General features: G+C 34.7%; 1 protein-coding gene across 3 annotated transcripts in view; it reads right to left on the bottom strand.

The window, feature by feature from the left end:
* The window catches only part of LIN28B (lin-28 homolog B), a 121,526-nt gene that overhangs the window by 85,666 nt on the left and 15,147 nt on the right, over positions 1–20,713 (bottom strand). The window contains exons 1-2 of one of the 3 annotated variants that reach the window (XM_036902853.2): positions 20,526–20,535; positions 19,530–19,714 (exon numbers count right to left, since the gene is read on the bottom strand). In XM_036902853.2, the coding sequence (XP_036758748.2) occupies positions 19,530–19,714; positions 20,526–20,535 (195 nt within the window). Of the gene's footprint in view, positions 1–19,529; positions 19,715–20,006; positions 20,038–20,525; positions 20,536–20,713 lie in introns of those variants that run through there. The other 2 variants (XM_036902852.2, XM_057490218.1) reach the window with 2 other exon arrangements.

Here is a 20,713-nt window from a genome sequence, read left to right as displayed (position 1 = left end):
GGAGGAGCAAAATGAGCAAAAAAATTTTAAATAGCAGTGTTTGTAGAAAAGGTGGGAAATAACAGAAAAGGAAACAAAAGCTAAGGTGAATGTGTAATGTGGAAGGGTGTGTTCTGCATCGATGACATATTTTTCTAGCTAAAATAAAGTATTCCAGAATGTTGTGGTGTCCAATCTCAATTTTGATCAGCATTACCTGACGAACAGACCAAGTGACCAGAAGACCACAGAAATTTATAGCATGAAATACACAGCAGAAAATGGTAGGCAACTGACATAAAATACATGATAGGAATAAAACTGGTAACAGTAGATTAGGGATGGGTTGTTCTTAGTGGTTGTGTTGAGAAAAACAGTAGGATGGCCAACAATTTAAACGGACATTACAGTAAAAGGTTAATTCAATTTGAGTGCAGAGGAGGAATCTCACTGTATAGAGAAGCCAGATGGGCAACAACTAATATGTGGATGAGCAGATAATGAATCAAGTGCTGTTGAGAAAGGAATACTTTACAAGGGTATACAAGCTGTTTCCTTTCATATTAAATGAAAATTGTTCCTTTACCATAGGTTTTTAATTTCTATAATGCAAGACAGAACCTGAAATATATTTGTCACTTAAATTTAGGTCAACATACGATCTTCTGGGCATAAAGAGGAATACATACCGTTGTGCATCTCTGAAGCCCATCTGGGAATTTAAAGTCAAGAAGGGCTCCTTGGAAACTCCCTATGTCACAGAAAAGTTTCAAACTCAAAGGACTGTTTCTACCTTTTCACACCTGCATCATTTTCCCTGCCTGAAATGCTTTTTCTCCTTGCTCTGCAGTGAAACATCTTCCTTTGTCAAAGAAATTAAAATTCTACTTCTCTCCACTAACAATTCAAATGACCCTGCAAGGTATCGAATGCTTTGGTTATAATATACAGTTTCCTCAAAATGTGTCTAACCCTATATATTTTAACAGCAACGAATGAATGGCCTTTTATTAAATTTAAGACAACTATATTACAGAATTTTAAATAAGGCATCTTTAACTGACAGTCATCTCTAAATAGAGTTAGCAGAAATTAATTTCTTAGCTAGAAAAAATACTGACTTGCCTATTGAACTGAAAAACTACCTGAAGACTGTATGATGACTTCATAAATGTTTATACAAAGTAAATACACATACCAAACACCCATGTGTCCGGTTCAAGTGGCATATTGGTATATTTTGCATATGAAAATAGACATGTTAATAAAAATTCTATTGTTTCTTCTAAATTGTGCCAGATGACAACATTTCCGAAAGGATTTAAATTTTAAAAAATAAGTGCCTCACATATTCAAACTTGTGAAATTATAAGTAGATTAAAGTGAAAATAATATAGGATGTTGAGTCTATTCTTATTTCAAAAAATGTACTTCTTCAGCAACAAGTATTATTTAGACTCTGCCACACCAATAGGTAGCACATACCATACATGTTTCTCTATGCTTTCTTTTCTCAACTTCCAAATTAGTTTATAAATCTGTTTTTCCTATTGTAATGTAATTAGTTTTAAACTCCCCTAATTTATAATCGGCAATAATTTGACAGAGAGAATTGAAATTTACTTTCCCTAGTTGTAAACAATGTTAAGGCAAGTAACATTAAAAAATAAGTGATTCAAAAACAGCATTTGTCTTTAAGTTAAAAGGAGTAAAAGAAAATATATTAAAAGGTAAGCAGTAGTTATTTCTGAGGACAGTCAGAATACCTTTCATTCCCCTTTCAGGCATCAGCCTACACACTTAAGAAGATATTAACTTAAATCTATACAACTCTGTAAAATTGTGGAATAATGGGTGATTTTGATCATCACCTTTACACTCTTCATTGCCCTCAGGGGGACATTTAGTGATGTTGGGAGACATTTTTGGTGTCATAAGTGGGAGGTGTGCTGCTGGCATTTAGCGGGTAGAGATCAGGGATACTGACACACACCCTACAGAGAGCCCAGGACAGCCTCGCACACAGAAATTTATCTGGCCCAAAAGGGCTGAGGTCGAAAAATTATGCTGTGGATCATTAACCTCCACTTCTCTTCATTACAAATATTATTACATGTACATCAAAGTATAATTCTTAGAATGCCTTAGAATTCACACTTAGAATCATATATTATTTTTACTCTTTCCCCCAAATTGAAACACCCTCTGCTTTTATACTCCTCATGTTCCATTTCTCCTGAGATTGATTTCCAGAGATGAAATATTATTTTTTAAATTAATGATGCTATTATTTTGTACAGAATACTGTCAGTTTATGTTCCTACTTTTTACAGTGGATTTAGAATATACAAAAGAGAAGGGGGTAGCGTCAGTTGGCACAGCTATTTTTGCTCATGTTGCTTTGGTTTGTCTTGTTGTGTCTCACGTACTTGGTGTTCAGTAATTGTTTATTGAATAAACTCATGGAGACTGCCCACCACCACATTCTCTTGGGAAAGGGACCCACCAGCAGAAGCTCGCCACCGGAAGGCCACAAAATCAAATCGTGTATGCCTGCCTTTGATCCCAAAGCTTCTTTGCCTGGCGTGCCTCACTCTCAGGTCCTTGCTCCTTCAGGTATGGATCGTTTGACTGCCAATCAAGACTATTCTGATCATTAAGACCTCAAGTCCAGATGATAGGAAGTTGGGTGGCCTTTGAGATTACAAACAGAAAAAACAGTCATTGGACAGGAGGGATAGCAAAGAGTCATGGGTCAGAAATGATACTGAATTTTCAAATGCGAGTGATCCAAACTTTGATGGAGAGGCTGAGATGGGGAAGGGCGAGAGGTACAGCCTCCAGATGGGAAACCAGTACCTATAAAAGGAATTGTTACTGCTGGAAGTTCCAAAGGCAGAGAGAGAAGGTAAAAAGCAGAAGCAAAAGACTAGTGATACTGTTAATAGTAAAATGTAAACAACTCCCTCAAGATTCAAGATAAGCCAACTTCAGTCTCATCCCCACTCTGGGACATAAAAAAATCCCTGCCAGGAGGATGCCATGTGCTTTACACTGACTGCTAGCAGCTACCCTTTATGTTGAAGATGGAGCCGCCTTTCCCAGGGACATAAGGAGATGAGCTGGATACATGGGCAAAAGAACGGAGGCTTTGATCAGAAAGAAGAAACAGAGAAGTAGATGCTGGCCATGCCCCCAACAGTGTGCACGGCAAAAAACTTACATCTTTTCCGTATAAGCAGATATCAAATCAAGACAGTGTAGCCGTACCCTATACTTATGGAACTGACTTACATCCATTATGCTCTTTACTTTTGTTATTAATTAAGATGCCAATATCTACATTTTTCTCCATTAAGTTTCATAGTGTGTGGTTAGTTTCATTTATCTGCTAAGTCTTGGCCCTATCGTCCTTTACAGCAAATATCCTTCTCTGCAACGTATCAATTGTAGCATATATACATACATTTTTTTTAATTTAAAAAATGAGCTAAAGTAAAAAGACAGTCAGAATACCCTTTATGCCCCTTTCAGGTACCAGGCTACACACTTAAAATACATTACCTTAAATCCACACGACTGTATAAAATTAGTACTGCTATCCGGTTTCTGTAGATAGGAAACTGAGGTAAGGTAAGGTGGCAAAATTCAAACACCCAGTAAGCACTGCAGTTGGGATTCAAACCCAGGTCTATTCACTCCAAGGTGTCCACTGTTTACATTTAGTATCATCTCATCTCCTTAATGACACTGCCACTTAAAAAACGGAATAAATATCCATGCCACTGTTCTCCTCACGTACAAAGAATTAGACAAATAGGTCCTCCCCTACAATAGACCATGGACACTTGAGACTTAACGGTAAACTGTGGTTTCATTTCTGCTCTAAAAAAAGTGTAGGGGGTGGCGGCGGGCAGAAGCTCAAAAGGGTTCTGGGCCCACAGATGCCAAGTTTCACATATATAATTCACTGCATAATGAACAAGTAAGAGGGATGTTAAAAGGAAACTGAATATAACTTGAACATAAGGTTTTCTTAAACAAGATGAGTTCACATATGCTCTCTTGGACAATATGAATCCGGCTAGTTCCTTAAAATCTGGGGAAGAAAATGTTCCTAATGTATTATACTTTTTTTCATTAAGAAATGTTTCTGAGTAGGAATTATATGAAAAGCATGCACCTATGTATTGTAGGGAATACAAATTTTGGTAAAACAATTCCACTTAGAGTTTACAATTTAATAAAAGAAACAAGAAAACAAAATATAACAGAAGACAATCTATGAAAATAACCTATTGTTTATAAAGAGTTCTGGAGTTTGTAAGAAGGAAGTAAGCAGGTCTAGCTAGAAAGATGAGGAAAAGTCTCAGGGAAAGAAAGATCTGAATTTGGGGCTGGATTCTGGAAGATGGCAAGGATTTCCAAAAGTGACTGTACTAAGACATTCAGAGGCAAGAGGCAGCTCTGTCCGTGCACATGGGAAGCAGCAAGGAAGTGCAGGGTATGTTTGCAAAGTGACAAGTTCTACTTGGCGAAGCAAACAATTTAAAAGAAGAAATATGAGAAGATGGGAAAAGCAGATTCAGTCAGATCATGAAGAGCTTGGATGCCTGGCTAAAAAGTCTAAATTTTATTCAGAAAACAAATAGCCAGTGAAGCTTTTGAGGAGTAAGTATTTTCAAGAAATTCGCCAACAGCAATGTTCAGGGTGAAGACCGCAGGAGGGTCAAGTGGCCTGATCACAAGGCCCCCCGCCCTCAGCTTGAGCTGCATCTTCACCACTCCCCACCACCCACTTCCCTGTTCCCTCCGCCCACCACGCCTCGTACCCTAGCTACACAACAGTATTTCTAAAAGGCTCTTGAACCTCTCCCTACCTGCACATTTATAATATGGAATGGGGCTGGCAAGTTCCTAGGTATTGCTAAGGCCCATCTCAAATGGCCTCTTCCTTTGTAAAGCCTCCCATGCCACTAAAAGCATAGTCGGTTCGCACCTTAATGCTCTTATCCGAGCACTTATCACTCTATGATAACTGTTGGTTACCCACAACGTGTGAGCAGTGCGCATGTGCGCGTGCACACACACACACACACACACACACACACACGCAAGCTTCTTAAAGACAAGGGTTGGATATTACTGATCTTTGTAGTCCTAACACTGATAAAGCTAATGCTCCAAAAAGTTCCTTATTTGCTCTTGCCTCTCACACCCTAGCCCTCCTCTGCTGGAATGTTCTTTCTCTTGGGCTTTGTCTATTAATTCTTCATCCCTCATCACAAATTTACTGCCCCGAAGAAGCCTTCCTGACCCCAGATGAACTCAGGACCCTCATCCCTCACAGTATATACTTAAAACACCACATACCTTTTCTTCATGGCAGTCAAGAGGTTTTATTTTACTTTCATTTGTGTGATTGTCTCCCCTACTGTTCCTTAAGCAATGTGAAGTGAGAATCCCTCTCTGCCTTTTGCTTACAACTGAATCTCCAGCACTTAGCATAAGATAATCACATTAATATAAAATTACAGCAGCCAAAAATGTGACTGGAACCTAAAGAGCACAGGTCTGGAGTCATACTGCTAGCTCAACTGCATGGAATCGGGCAATTAGCCATTCTAAGATCATTTTCTTTATCTGTAAAAATGAGACAATAATGTATCTTTCAGAGTTGTGAAAATTTAATAGATGTAAAATGCTTAGCACAGTACTTGGAACTTGAAAGAACTCTAAAAAAGTTACATGATACTATTGTTATCAATCTTAACGTCACGATTACTATCATTGCTACAATACTGATTGGCTTTAGCTGAAGGGTTCTTTTGTGTTAGCAGAACAGAAGTCTTGGCAGAGGGAAGTTACACTAGTGCTTCTGGGTGACTGGGAGATAGGATCAAACGGTGGCGAACTGGAGTCTATCTCCAGGCACAGCAGTAGTAGAAGCTTCCATTAGTAAGCAGCTAAAACAAAACAAATACAAATGTTTGCTGATCTCAAGAGAGTCTGGGCCAGGAAAAAGAGATACACGATTATATTCTAACTGCACTCTATCAAAAGATTGCTTATCACTTTTATTTTGCCTGTAATATACTTGCTATTAAATTTTTGTATTTGCCCTTTAAATAAAGAATATTCAAAAAACTTTCAAAATATTTCACCCCATAAAACCTAATTATATAATATTCACTTTTAGTATCTTTTGGATATAAATTATGGCTTCTACATCCTCTTCAAGTTAGTTGTGAGATTCCACACCATTCTGCTTAAGTTTTTCAAACTAGAGTCAACAAGCGTAAGAGACTTAAATTAAAACAAATGTATGTGGAGCTAAGTAAGGGATTGCCCTTTAAGATGAAGAAATGCTAGCAGAAATACCTATAGTTCAACAGAAGAAACATGGGCCCTACAGTAATCTTACACTGCAATGTTTACTCTCCTGAATCTGCATTTTTTTACTCACCCAGAAAACAGAGAGTTCATTAACAGTCTAAGGAAGTAAATAACTAAAACATTTCTAGATCAATATCAACTTAGTTTCATTGTTAGCCTATTTTATGAGTCAGTCTGTGGCTTCAAAAATATGCTAGACTCACAAATATTATCTTTAGACGACAAATGATGTAGAACAAGACATTTCGTGTATACTTTCTCGGGAAATTTAGGTAAACACAAGTACCAGTAAGTGTGCAGAAATTACCTAACCATCCACTGCTTTTCACTATCAGCAAAATCACTGGCCACAGGCTTCACAAAAGGTGTAAAAGATTTAACCAAAGCTAAGGAAAGAAAATAACGCGATGAAGGACTGGATTTGACTAGCGAGTGCCTAAACAGACACAGTGGACTTCTTTTTCATGATAGGAATATCCAGCTCTACCAAAAACAATTTTTAATTAATTCAGAATAAATGCGAAAAACTATGTTCTGTTACTAACCTCTTCTCAACTGTACTCCTCTCCAAGGGATGGATGCTACTTCTGCTAAAGACAGACACTTTCTGCTGAGTGATTGCTTTTTCCCGGTATCTCTAGAGCTGGGGTGTCAGACTTCCTTCCCGAAGGGGAGTGGGGGAGGGGGAGAGGAAGGGGGAGGGGGAGAGGGAGGGGGGAGCGAGAGAGACCACTTAGGGCGGTAATAATTCCTGGTGGCAGACCAAACGCTAATATTAGGGCAGGGAATCATTTGGGGACATAATGCTTTAATAATTTGGGTGATTCAATTCACAGCTAAAAACTGAAAACTATACATCAAAATAATAAACTCTGTTCTACTAAAATCTCACTCTGAAAACATATCCCATGTCTCACAATATTCTCCAAAAATCACTTGGATTTTGTAAATTTAGGAAATTGAAAATATGTTGAATACTGAATCTCACAGCAAATTCTGGATTACCTTTCTGTAAATTAATGACTTAATAATGACCAAATACTTTTAAAAGTAAAGGCAGAAGGATGGAGAAGTGGTCAATATCTAACAAGACAATTTCCCAAACATTATTTGTTAATATTTCTTAAATATCAGAGTATCTCTTAAAAAATAAACAACTAACCCTAAACTGAAGAACATGCACTGAAATAAATGTCCATTTGTACTTGGCCCTTCATATATTGTAACTTTTTGAAAAATTATTTCTCATTTTATTGTAATGTTTATTTCAGGAGAAAGAAAATTCACAGTCAAATCATTCATCAACCATATAGTTATAATACATAATCCACATGAAAGCAAGTAGCAATACCGGAAACAGTGTTACTCCTACAAACAAGGCTTGTACTTTTGACTGAACATGAAGACACTGCAACCCACATAAATTCATTTTAAAAACGACTTTTCTCCATACAAGAGACAGAAAATTTTTGTAGGAAGGAAAGTGTTTTAAAGGCGAAAACACTCAAATTTTCACCTTTTCAAACTGTGTTGGGAAAAAAAACACATGCAGTACACAAAAACCCCAGGCACAATTTTTGAAAAGTAGGCTTTTGTTGACTAATCTTTTTATTTTAAAATTACAGTGACAGTTAGTGTTGCTTAAATGGATTATTTCAACAATAAATGTCAGCATCAGATTCAAGTATTTAGCAACAGACTGTTGGTGTTTTATGAATATCTAGCTACACAAAAGGTAAATAAAGGAGAATCACAGATGTCAAAGATCCGGTATCCTAAACCTTTCCCAAAAACAAAATTTTGGTGACAACTTATACATTAAATATCAAACTTTAGAAGTTAATTAAACAGAAGTTGAAATATCCAATTGTAAAGCACAAAATAAATAACTTACTATAAATTTTAATGTCAATAAAAGCATAGACCAGTTCATTCATTACAGACTTCATACCAGATCCCAGTTACTGAAAAGCTGATAACCCATGGCTACTGACAGAAACTTAAGTCACGTTTCATATATCTCGACAAATTTTTCATATTTTCAAATCAAATTAACCAAGTTATCTTGGATTGGTAGTAAAATCATAGTATTAAATATCATTGCCCTTCAAGAACTACAAGACTATGAAAATATAAGAAACAGTTTTTTAATTTAACAATACCCTGGAACATTTTATTGAAATATAGTATTTTAGTATGTTAAGTAAATGCACCCTGTATTTTTAAATAGTATCATTCTAAGAAATTTTTAAGAGTACTTATTCCCATGCAAATATGACATGCCAAAGAACATTATATTTTAAAAATCATTGAGAGGATACGCTTTTAAAACTATTGGCTTCAAATATTTTACTTATTATTTGGTGACAGTTATATTCTTTACTAACACAATTTAAATGTTTGGAAAAACAGCTTACAAACAAATTAAAATTACTTTAGAGACCAAATAATGGTTCACACTAAATTTGCAAAATCAGGACTAAATCACCAAATCAGGACTAAACATAAACATTTACCCTCACCTATCTAACTTCACAGGGAAATACTAGTTTACTGATGATGTAAATATTCTAAGAACTAGACAGCATTTTCTCTCAAAGAGCTAGCTAGCTACATTAGTTATTGATGGGTGAGACAAAAGAGGAACAAGAAATAAATATATCCAATTAATTCCTTCTTATTTTACACGCAGTCCTATAATATTTTTTCTACCAGCAATTTTTCCTTATTAAATCATCCCAACCGTGACCATCCATTTCTTTACACTCTCAGTGACTTCTGATATAAACTACAGTTCAGAAACCTTGAAGGACGCTAAGATAACTGATGAAACACAAGTACACTAATAAGCTTCCATATGTAGATAAAAAGATCAGTACTATTTTAAAAATCTATTCTGTAGCCTTCTGTGGCTTCCTGTAAAACAACAACATGTATGTAAAATAAGGTATAGTTGTTCAAAACAAGTATTTTTACGTATAAAACACATGAACTAAATAAGTGGTATATTTCAATAAATACTTTGAATAAAGATAAAACTTTGATATTTCATTCATTTTGAGATTCACTTCAACCCTATCTGTAAGAGGGAAGTCACATGACTTACACAATGAACGAGAAAGAACAGTTTTCTTTCCTTTCCTTTCTACAGGAAGAAACAAAAGCTCGGTATTAGCCATCCAAGGCCGATGGGTGGGGCCTGCAAACCCAAAAGCTGTAATGGATTGAGGTTAATCTTAATGGGGGCCCACTTTAACCTCTGAAAGCATAAAAAAATGCAACCGTGCTTACACAAAACAACAAGCATTTAATGTAAGTTAGGTTTTACAACTAGAACATTCTACAGGGACATAATTAAATTTATAAACAATGTTGCTACTTTTGTTGGGGTAAAATCACCTAACTGTGATTCCCTACACAGATACACACACCATCCCCCACTGACACACAGATACTTCACAAGCTTCTTGAATAAATAGGAGTATCCAATGTCCAGGGTGATGGGTGGTCCCGAGGTCCTGAACCAGAGCTGTATACTTTTAAGGGATGCTGAGATAAGAACAAAGTGTTTTGTGTTTGTTTAAACCTGGGTCTGTATTTAAAGTCCCCTCACCATTATTGATACAGTTCATAAACTTGTGCTGTAATTGATTCAGACAAGTTTTAAGTGTCAGCATAAATGCTAGACATTAAGCATATCAAAGCAAAATACTTTAGGGCTTTTTAATAAATCTCACTCAAACTAATTCAATTTACTTAAAGTAATCACTAATATTTCAAAGGTGTAAAAATCTCAACCTGAGATAGAGTATCGTACCACCACACTTTCCCTACCAACAGGATGCTTTTACAGGATCTTATGAAATAACATGTATCTAAATAAAATTATATATATCAAATAAGCTGCAATGCAATGAAAAACTTGGTAGTGAAATTAGTCCATGTGGAGTCAAAATCAAGCATCAACTATTATAAAATCTCCAGGATTTACTAGAAGTCTAATTTAAGGAGTTGTTTTTTTTTTTTTTTCCAGAGCAGAAAGGCAGGATTTACAAGTGGCCCAAGGAAAAGATAAGCAATGAATAGTTCTGACCCCAGCTCCTCTGGCTTGATCAAGTGGGTCTGCAACCTGAGCCAAAGGCCGCAAATTCCTCACCATTCAAAATTCTTCAATGGCATGGGGGAGGAGACAGTGAAAGGGGCAAACATGCAAATCCAACTGCCCTTAGATTTAGTATTCAACTAAAAGCTTTAATTAGAGAGCTAAAAAATGAGGTCAATACTATGATTACATTTCTGACTCTTAGTTGAAGCAATTCTAAAAAGAGAAGCCTTTTCTTTTCCTTTTAAAGTTGAAGAAAATTCATTCACTTATCTTTTTAAAGGTATGGCTTTTACGGAACTCTGTTAGGTATGTGTCTCTAATATTGAACCTATTTAAAGAAGTTGCTGAAAAGTGAAAATAGTTTCCAGGCACCAATGTTTCTATATTGTAAGCGAAATGATGTATTATTAAAATCAAACCTTGGAAAAAAGGCTGACAGAATTCATTCCAAGCAGTACAATATATCAATGGTCTATTACTGTTTCTGCAGTGAGAGAAGTAACATGTGTTGTCAGACTTCTGTTACAGATTGAACTAAGGATAAAGATAACTCATTTGAATGAAAAAATGTTAAAATGAAAGAACTGAGATTATAGTAGCTGAGAACATGCTAGGTACTATAATTATAGCCCAGGAAATTGATTACAAAGCTTAAGGAAAGAAATGGTCTTGAAGAAATCATGATCAAGGTGAAATTTATATGAAATTTACATAGAATCCTTGTGTAATATAGCACAATAAAACTGAACAAAAATCTCAGTTATTAGCAAATAAACTTACAAGATTTTGAAAGAGGCCAACTTTAACAAAGTAATAAATTTAAGTAGGTTTGGTTTTAAAAAGTGGACAATTAAAACAAAAGGTTTAAGCAGCCAGTGAAAACTAAGCATATTATCAATAGCACCATAAAATAATGTTTCTAAGCATTGGGAAAGATAATGTCTATGAATGAAATTTGAAAAGTATATGTTTTAACACAAGCAAGAAAGTGTATTTAGCTAACAAATTTAAAATGAACACTCATTTTTTTATCATAGTTATCCCCAAATGGGTAGAGGCTGAATAACTAGACTTTGTAAAAAAAAAAAAAAAAAAAGTAAATAGTACATGGGAAAAATGATCTTTTGCTTTTATGTCATGTATGAAAAGAATGAGAATTAAAAACATCTTATAAAAAGTTTGCTGAAAGGAAGAAAACAGAAAGAATATGTAGCAAGCTGGAGAGCAGAAATCTTAAATCTATCATCCCACAGTGCTTTACACCTAGTATGTGATCAACTAAAAAGACAGCTGAGTAGATAGATTACTGAACCAGAAATTTTTCTAGAGTACCCATTTTCTTATAGGACAGTAAATCACCTTGTTGATTTACACCTCTAAGAATGTTTATACAAAAACTCAGTTGAAACAGAAACTCAATTTCCTTGAAAGAAATATGAATATCGATAAGTTTACTTATGCCCTCTAGGTAAGCAGTTTATACTGTATAATACCATAAGTATAAATGAAATTAAAATGGAAATTAGTGAATTGCATGCTAATTAATCTCACTTTCACAAGTAGAGAAACTGCTGGGGGAAAGGTAATTGTCAAGTGGAAATAACTGAAGAGAAACAAAAAATCATGAAAATTAAGTATGGGTGGCATACCCAATTTAATAAAAGATACTGGATTGTAGCTTATGGCTAATGAGACAAAGCTAAAAGGAGTCAGGGCAGTTAACCAGTTAATATGACAGATCGAAAATAGGACGACTGAGCCTCTTCTCCTCACAAGGGACTACAAAGGGAAACAGGGAACGGGGGTGGGGGTGGGGGTGGGGGATGAAATGTTCTGTATTGTCATTGTGATGGTGGTTATGCAATTTGCCAAAACTCATGATTTACTTAAAATTTGGTGAATTCTATATATAAATTATGCTTCAATAAAGTTGACAAAGCAAATTAAAATAAATGACATGAGCTAACTATCCTTTAAAAACTCTCACAATGATTTATATGGTGAAAGTGTTACTAAGGATATGGTACTTGAAAATAAAGATTAAAACTAAAACCTGGGATTATTACAATTCCTAAATTATTCTCACATGTACTTCCTCAACTGCGTTTTACCCTAACCCTCAGAAATAGGGAGGAAAGATATTATTGACTCATCTTACCCATGAGAACACTGAAGCTCCAAAGAAATGTCTAGCCCAAAGGAAGAAACCCTGCAAGCTGCAGAATCAAACCCAAACATTCATTTCCGATGCTTTTTCCCTCATTCTACCACACTACTTCTCCTTTGCAATAACTGTGTACAACATTGCTGAGTCCTCACTATTTCCCACGGTCTGTGTTAAATGCTTTACTTGTATAATGGCATTTCATCCTCATAATAACTGTATGAAAAGTGGGTACATTTTGGCCCCATTTATAGGACACCAAGACATTGCCAAGGTGCTTCCTCTACAGATATAAAATAAACTGGGATTTGAATACTATCTATTTGACCAGACTCTATATCATTGAATAATATCTTGTAAAGATTAAGTAATTATTAATAGAGCAACAGGCACTGAATTACCATAGCAGGTCTTTTTAAGACAATTTTTTCCTTAGCTTATACTGAAGAATACACAAACTGGGTATGTACAACTAAATACACACGTCAACTACCATGAAACAATTAAAGCAAAAAATTTCTGTGTAACAGAATTCTGTCCAAATCTTAGTCTATATCCTGACACTTTAAATAATGTCTTATACCATGAAATTATACCAAAAAGCCTGTAGTTCACTGTAATGGAAATTAAGCTATTAATATTATATAATACATTTTGCCCAATTTTAAAGATAGCACATAAAAGAAGATCCCAATGTAATTTTCCACTATGAGAATATGCCACTGAATACAACTTATTGGTGATTTTAATTGTGGCAAAGACTACTTTTGTTTATTTATTCAACACATACTTGGCAGACAATTTATGTAACAGTATCTCTACTCTTCACAACGACCTTAAAAGTTAGGGATTATTACTCCAATTTGAAGTTGACTATAGAAAGAAATATATGATTAAATACATCAATTACTATAAATATTAGACAGCATTTCCAAATTGTCCAATATTTAGATATTGGGGGAAGGGGAGCAATCAGCAATCTTCCAATTTGCTGCTAGATAGGAGATAAAATTAATCCTGATGCATCAAAAACGCAACATAAACACTTGCTTTTCATTTGATAGAGTGCTCAGTAAGAAATGATTTCTAAATGTACCCTATTGATCTGCAATGTATTTTCTTAAAATATTACTCTTACCAACTTTTATGATATTAGCAGATGTTACACAAATTATATTAAAGGAATATAAACCATTTAAGCATGAACTATATGTCATGGACTCTATGTTACAATGCCATAATCTATAGTAATTGTCTATTGAACAAACCGAATTTCCAGTTACTTAAAATTCAGTGAGAAATATCTCAAGGCATGAAGAACTGATAATTAAATAACAACATTTTATTTATTCCATATTTAGTTCCAAATCAAGTCTACAGAATAGCACATTAAAAGTAATAAATTTCCACTTTAATTATAATCAGAAGTATCACTTTATTATTTGTTTAGACTATGCCATATTTTTAACTAATAACTTTAAGGTTAATGACAGTACCAAAAGAACTGCTCAGTTAAAATATACAAAACTATCTGCAGTATGTATATAATTTCTTACAGGAAGAATTCAGCCAAATTCAAGTAAGTGTGCCTTGCAGCTGCGCAAGAGCAACAATATTTACAGCAGACTCACCCCTACCACGTTGTTGAGCGCAGGTAACAAAAGAAGTTTTTAACTTATGAAACCCAAGAACTTGGAGATGAGTTAAAGCTAAGTTAAAGATGCTATGCTGAATATTTGCAAGTGGTTTATCACTTACTATTTGTTTAAAAACAATTATTCAATTTACTGCCTTTGTTTCTTGTGAATGGGTTTTTAAAAAAATCAAAAATGGTAAGAAGAAAACACTTGGGAGTTACATCAGTAATCTTTAAAATAAGGAAGGAAGACTCTTGTCTTAAATATGTACCAAGTTTATATTACATGTTTAAATTGAATGAGAATATCATTTTAGAAGTACACAAAACAAGGGTCTTGAAATAGGCCAGTATTTGAAAATTAGAAGGAAAGTATCCAGTATCTTTTAATACAATTAAATTATTTTAAAATTTTGAGTTCAATGCCTTTAAATGTGATTTTATGATTAAATAGCTTTGAAGCATTTTGTTTGGGATTCTTCTGAATTGGTCAGCTGGGCAAATCATCTTGAAAATTTGGTAGCTTTAGGGACTATTTCCAAAATATTAAAATGCATAATTCATTAATGAATGAGCTATAACTGTTATATGATCACATTTTTAAAATTTCCAAGATTTCTTTGTCTAAATAATGTTTGAAATTGACATTTTCCTTAGCTTCAGTAATAATCACATCTATTCTGCATGTGAAAAACTTCTTACTAAACTAAGACAAAATATGGCTAATAAGTTAGTGATAAAATATTGTGAAATACTCTTAAACATGAACATATTAGATAACTTTATTTTCATAAATTGTATAATTAATATTAAATAGAGACAAGAGCTCTATGCTACACCAACTGAACTGTTTATAGTTAAAATGTTCATATATTTAAATATTAAGTCATCTCCAAATGTTTTCTTATCCTATACTGTTATAAAAGTGCTTTAAATTTATCTCAGTTACAATAACTATTCTTATTTCTTCTATTTCCATTACTCTTTGAGATGTTTTCTGAGGAAAGCAAGATAAGGAACAAAGTATGTAAAGTATTTGTAATATGGACATTTGTATTCTCCAAAAAGATCAAACTATAAATCAGAAATAAAAAGCATAAGAAGAATACATCAATACTTGAAAGTTAAATGAAGAACTTGAAACCAAATTATTAAGAAATATTTAAGACTACTGAGTAATGGCAGTACAGTCATTTGGAAATTACGTTCTCTTTGGTAAAAGTCTTACATAAATTGTGAAATAAATGAAATACATCTATGTGAAAAATTCTCTGTACATATTTGATGGCAAAGGTTTCCAAATATATAACCCAACAAGTGAAAAAAATATTATTATGCAAATGAGCTGAGGACAGGGCAAAAGGAGAATGGATTCTATCCCTTTCCTGAACAAAGTAAAGTTCAAATGATCATTTTATCTCTTTAGGTAAGATAATGACTTTGGAAATAAATGTCAAAACCTATGTAAAGAAAAACTTAGATGATAACCAACATCAACAGGTTGTTATTGGGTAACACTGCCCTTCTCCCAAATAGATGTAATATTTAATTGCCATATAGTTCATCTAAAGTACTTAAGTCTTATTAAAGCTTATAATATTTCAAAAAATTGTCAGAGACCTTCCCCATGTAATTTAAACATGTTAACCCACAATCTAACTGTGGGTGCAAAATTTTTGACCTATTAATAACAATAAAAAGATAGCAGTATTAATTATTAGCACCTACAGAATGATTGTATTCTAACTGATGAAATCACTTTAGAACCTTGATTTACACATTTGTATTAACAATGCATACTCAGTTCAACTGAGAGACAAACCTCTTGTGTTTTGCACTGGATTCTTAAGGAAGAAATCCCTACAAATTTATCTTACTTACAAACTAAATCACCATCACAATTTTCAAGTTTTAAATAATACATATTTTAAGGAACACCTCAGTGAGCTGTGACAAAATTCACAACTGTAATTTAATTTACACTTTTGTCAAGTTTTAAAAATTATTTTTAAACTCCATCAACGTTTCAGTAGTAACATGCATCAGACTACACATATTCATTACCAAGCTATTTAAATCACGAGTTAATACTAGGAGGTCAAATGAAGACTGTCATTTTAAACCACCAATGGTCACACACCATCCTCAAACAGTAGAACCTCACTGCATTTATCAACAAGTCTGAAGACAGGGAAAATACAGCACCTAAGCCATGTGTTTATTTTTGAGGAGTTGCTTACATCACAGAAACTGAAGGAAAGTTTGTTGTATTATTTCAACAAATTTTAAATAGAATTATGTAACTATGTATAGCTCTATTTTAAAAATACACACACATATTCATTTCATAGCAACTGTTTTTGTTGAATTGTTTTTGATGTGCATTTCTTTGTAAATGTATGTCTTTTGCTGACCCTTAATTTTTATTTTAAAAAAATTTTTGTTGGAAGTATATGCAGTCAGTATTTTTAAAAGAGAAGATGTATTTTGGGTTCCTTGACATGAATTTTTAAATATTACTTTAAAGAAATTAAAAATCATTTATTTTTTATTTCCTCAGATATATACTATAAAAACATGTTTCAGAACACTTAAAAAAAATCCAATGACATTTACTTCTGAACACTCAAAAAAACCTATTTCATATTTAAAATAATGACTAGATATTGGTCCAGTTGAACATTTAAAATTCCTAATTACCTCTGATGCTAATTCTTTCATAACAAAATAGCATACAGACATAATGGGGGAAAAAATCCAACATAACTGTACAAAAAAGCCAGTATGCTCTCAAAAGTGTTCACACAATAAAAATGGCAGGCAAAAAGGTAGTTTCAAAAAATGTTTTGAAAACTTTTCTAAAATGTTCCTAAGTTGCAACCTGATTGTGTAAGTGAAGATTACATGGTACCTCATACATCACTTGTGACCATCTTATTACTCGTAGTTATTTGGCTAAAATCAGTAGGATTCCTGCCTTCCTTGAAACAATTATTCATATGATTTGCCAGCAATTTATGTAAGTCCCAATATAAGACAAAAACCCCTTTACCAGGCATTAAAGTCAAGAAGCAAAAAGATAAAACTGATACCTAATTAATTTTTCCCTAGGAAAAAAATGAGATATATAGTTCAAAAAAACAAATACTGTAACCATCAAAACAAAAAAATCCCCCCAAAATGTCACTTTTTCATTTTAAAGAACACCCCTGCTCTGGTTTTTTTATATCACAAAAATGCTAAAACTTAGTTTAATTGACTTTTTACAAACTAGATACATTCTTCTGAAGAATACAAATTACATATTTTAAGAGAATTATCATTTTAATACTGTTCTCTTAGTCAATACATAGGTGTCAAAAGATTAAAACAAGTCAAATAATAATCAGTGTTTGTAATCCAGAGACTTTTCCTTATCTATACATAAAACTCTGCCAGCAATACAGTATTTCTTAATTCAGTGGATAAAGGAGCGTTTATCAACATATAATCATTAAATAGCTTAAATTTGGATGTCTTGTGGTTCTAACATTAATATTGGTTAATAAAATGTCTAATATTTGAATATATTAAAAGGTAAACATGGAAAACCAAATTATAACAAGGTGTGATCAAAGAAGAAAAGGGCTATTTTTTTTATTCATCTATAAAACAAATTTATGAGATCGTAAAGAACAATTTAACAACCTAAAGAAGGTTCAAAGGGGGAAAAAGCCAGAGCCTGGGAGAAAATGGATTTGTCAAAGATTTCAGTTATTCCATCCAGGGAGGGAAAAACCAGAAAATGTGGCTTCATTTTGCAATATAAAAAGGAGGCATAAAATCCAGTAGCCTGTCTGTAGACTTCTATTTATGTATTTAAACCCTGTTTCAATGCACAGATTATGCTGATCCTACCACATGTAAACAGCCAGTAATGATGGCCAGGCCTTTAGGAGAAGAAAGGAAAACATACACCACACAGCAAGGTCAGGAAGCTACCAAGCACCACAGGACAACAGATCCATACATAATGGTTTTACATGTTTTCTATTGTTTCTATACTTAATTTGAAGATAATATTCCTTAGGGGAGAAAGGACGTTGTAAATATCACAAGGAACATGCAATACAGTACCAAGTAAAATATATAATTTTCATACAAATGCAAAAGTATTTCCTGCCTGTATCCAATGTCAGTCAACCTGCAGTATTGATAGCCATTCATTCAATTCTTTGTGACTTAGATGTCAAGCCAAAATAAACCTATTTAGTCTTAAAAACCCTTTGCCTATCTAAGAACTCATTACAGAGTTATTTATATTTCCTTAATTTCTTTCGGTGAAGTCATCAAACTTGCTAACCTTATTTTTTTACTCTACAGAGATTAAGGAACAGAGAGGGTTGAAAGAGGAGCAGGTATTAATTTCTTGCTTCTGGGTAAAATTTTGAAAATGGGAAGCAATGACATTTTGTTTGGTATTTAAGCATCTTAAAAAATTACAACACAATTTAAGTCAAGGTGGAAATTCACCCCCAGTAGTAGCAGTCTATCACATTTTAAACATACAAACCAGAGCCGCCTCTGGCCACATGGTTTTTTTTTTTTAAGTTCAGCCTCTTAAAGAGACAGTATCCTTGGACCGATGCCCTACAGGAAGCACATTTTTCTAAAATGTTTGATTATGAAGCATCCTCACCTGCATTTCTTCAAATGCATATTAGGCCAACAGTGTTCTATTTTTTCGTACTGTGAAATCGAATTACTTTGATTGAATCTACAAATGATCCCCGGGCAGGCAGAGATGAAATAAACAGGGGAAGCCACTGTGACTAGAGCTTTCTAAAAAAATAAGGGGATCTACAGAACACTGATAACAGCAAATTGGGTCTTTTAATTAAAATGATCACTGCTTCTTCATTCATTTTCCCACTCGTTCTCCAGGCGTAAGCGACGGAGTATATTGTAACCGGTAAGACCGGAAGCTACACCAACGCGGTTCTGCTGTAGAATTAAGTTAAGAACTTGCTAAAAAAGTGAACCACCACCCACGCACTGAAATTTCAAAGATTTCATTTTCTGTTCAGAAAAAGATACCTAGGAAGGGGGCTCGTACACATACACTAAAAACTGGATTAACTCGTGATTGTAAGGAATAGTTTGTTTGCCTTTCAATGTACTCAAGGGCACAGTATTGTACATTCATTGACAAAACCGGCGATCAGCTCCTCCACATGGAAGGTCAAGAGGGAGAAAAAAGTTTGGCTTACTTGGTGTACAAATACGTCGACTGGAATATCCAAAGGGCTTCCCTCTCGGTTTACCATGGAGATGAATCCAAATCCCATTCGCACATTGAACCACTTACAGTGGCCAGTTCCGTGCAAAACCTGGGATTCCTCCTCTGCCTGCTCCGGCAGCTTCCCGGGCTCTTCTCCACCTTTGCCGGCCCCGCCTGGGTAGAACCGGACAAAAAAAGTCAGTCAGTCTGTATTCCCACACTGTCCATGGAAAGAGAAAAAACACTGCTTGGGAGGTGGGTGGGGAGGAAAGAGGAAAAACACTATTAATGGCTGATTCTTTTCTTCTACGGAAAAATATTTAAAATGAAAGGGTTAAAAGGGAAGCGGGGGAGGGGGAGCCACACTGTTCTATCGATCACAGCAACTTCCACGTTTCTGTACATACGTGTACTTTTTAACTCCGTTTTTCTGCCACATAGCACAGTACGGCATACGATACTTTACTTGCATATTGCTGATTTAACACTGATCCCATTCACAAAGAGAAATTTTCAGCGAAACTATTCTCTCCGGCGGGCACGAGGAGCAAAGAGAAATCGTGAAGATGGTCAGAACCAGTTAATGCACATGCGGCTGCCGTGAACCCAGAGCTATTTGCAGTGTGCATTCCCCTCCCCCCAATAACTTTCAATTAAAGTTGGGGTGGAGTGGGGGAGGGGGCAGGTGTATAAAAGTTTTCTTGGGCTCACTAACTGAAACTGCGCTTAATCACACTCAAACAATTCAAACAATAGCCCCCTGAAAGCTTTTCAAGTTGTGAATCAGTGTGGGCGGTACAAAACATTTTTGGAGATCTGTAACAATAGGTTGCAGAGAGACCCGTTGCGCGATGCGGGGTGGGGGTAATGCCCAGTATTGGGGTAAAAGGGGAAGGGGGGACGGGCAAAGAAGGGTGGGAGAGGGGGAGGGGGGGAAGAAAGGAAGAGAGAAAATCACAGTAAAACAATAGAAAAGAAAATTAACCTTCGGCCATGTTGCCCCACGGGCCCTCGGCTCCAAACTCGTGAGATGAAAACTTTCCCTTTGGAACGGAGTGATCTTCTGCATCAATCTAACATCTTGATTTTGTGCGATCACAAATTTAGCTCGCATGGTCTAATGTGCTTTCCCTCTTTTGATTTTTTTCTCCTCTCTCCAGTTTCTGGCCCCCT

The sequence above is a fragment of the Manis pentadactyla genome, chromosome 12 (genome assembly GCF_030020395.1).
Source record: "Manis pentadactyla isolate mManPen7 chromosome 12, mManPen7.hap1, whole genome shotgun sequence".
In the NCBI taxonomy this organism is placed as follows: Eukaryota; Metazoa; Chordata; class Mammalia; order Pholidota; family Manidae; genus Manis; species Manis pentadactyla.
Note: the sequence above shows the minus strand (reverse complement) of the source record. Positions and strands in the feature narration are given on the sequence as shown.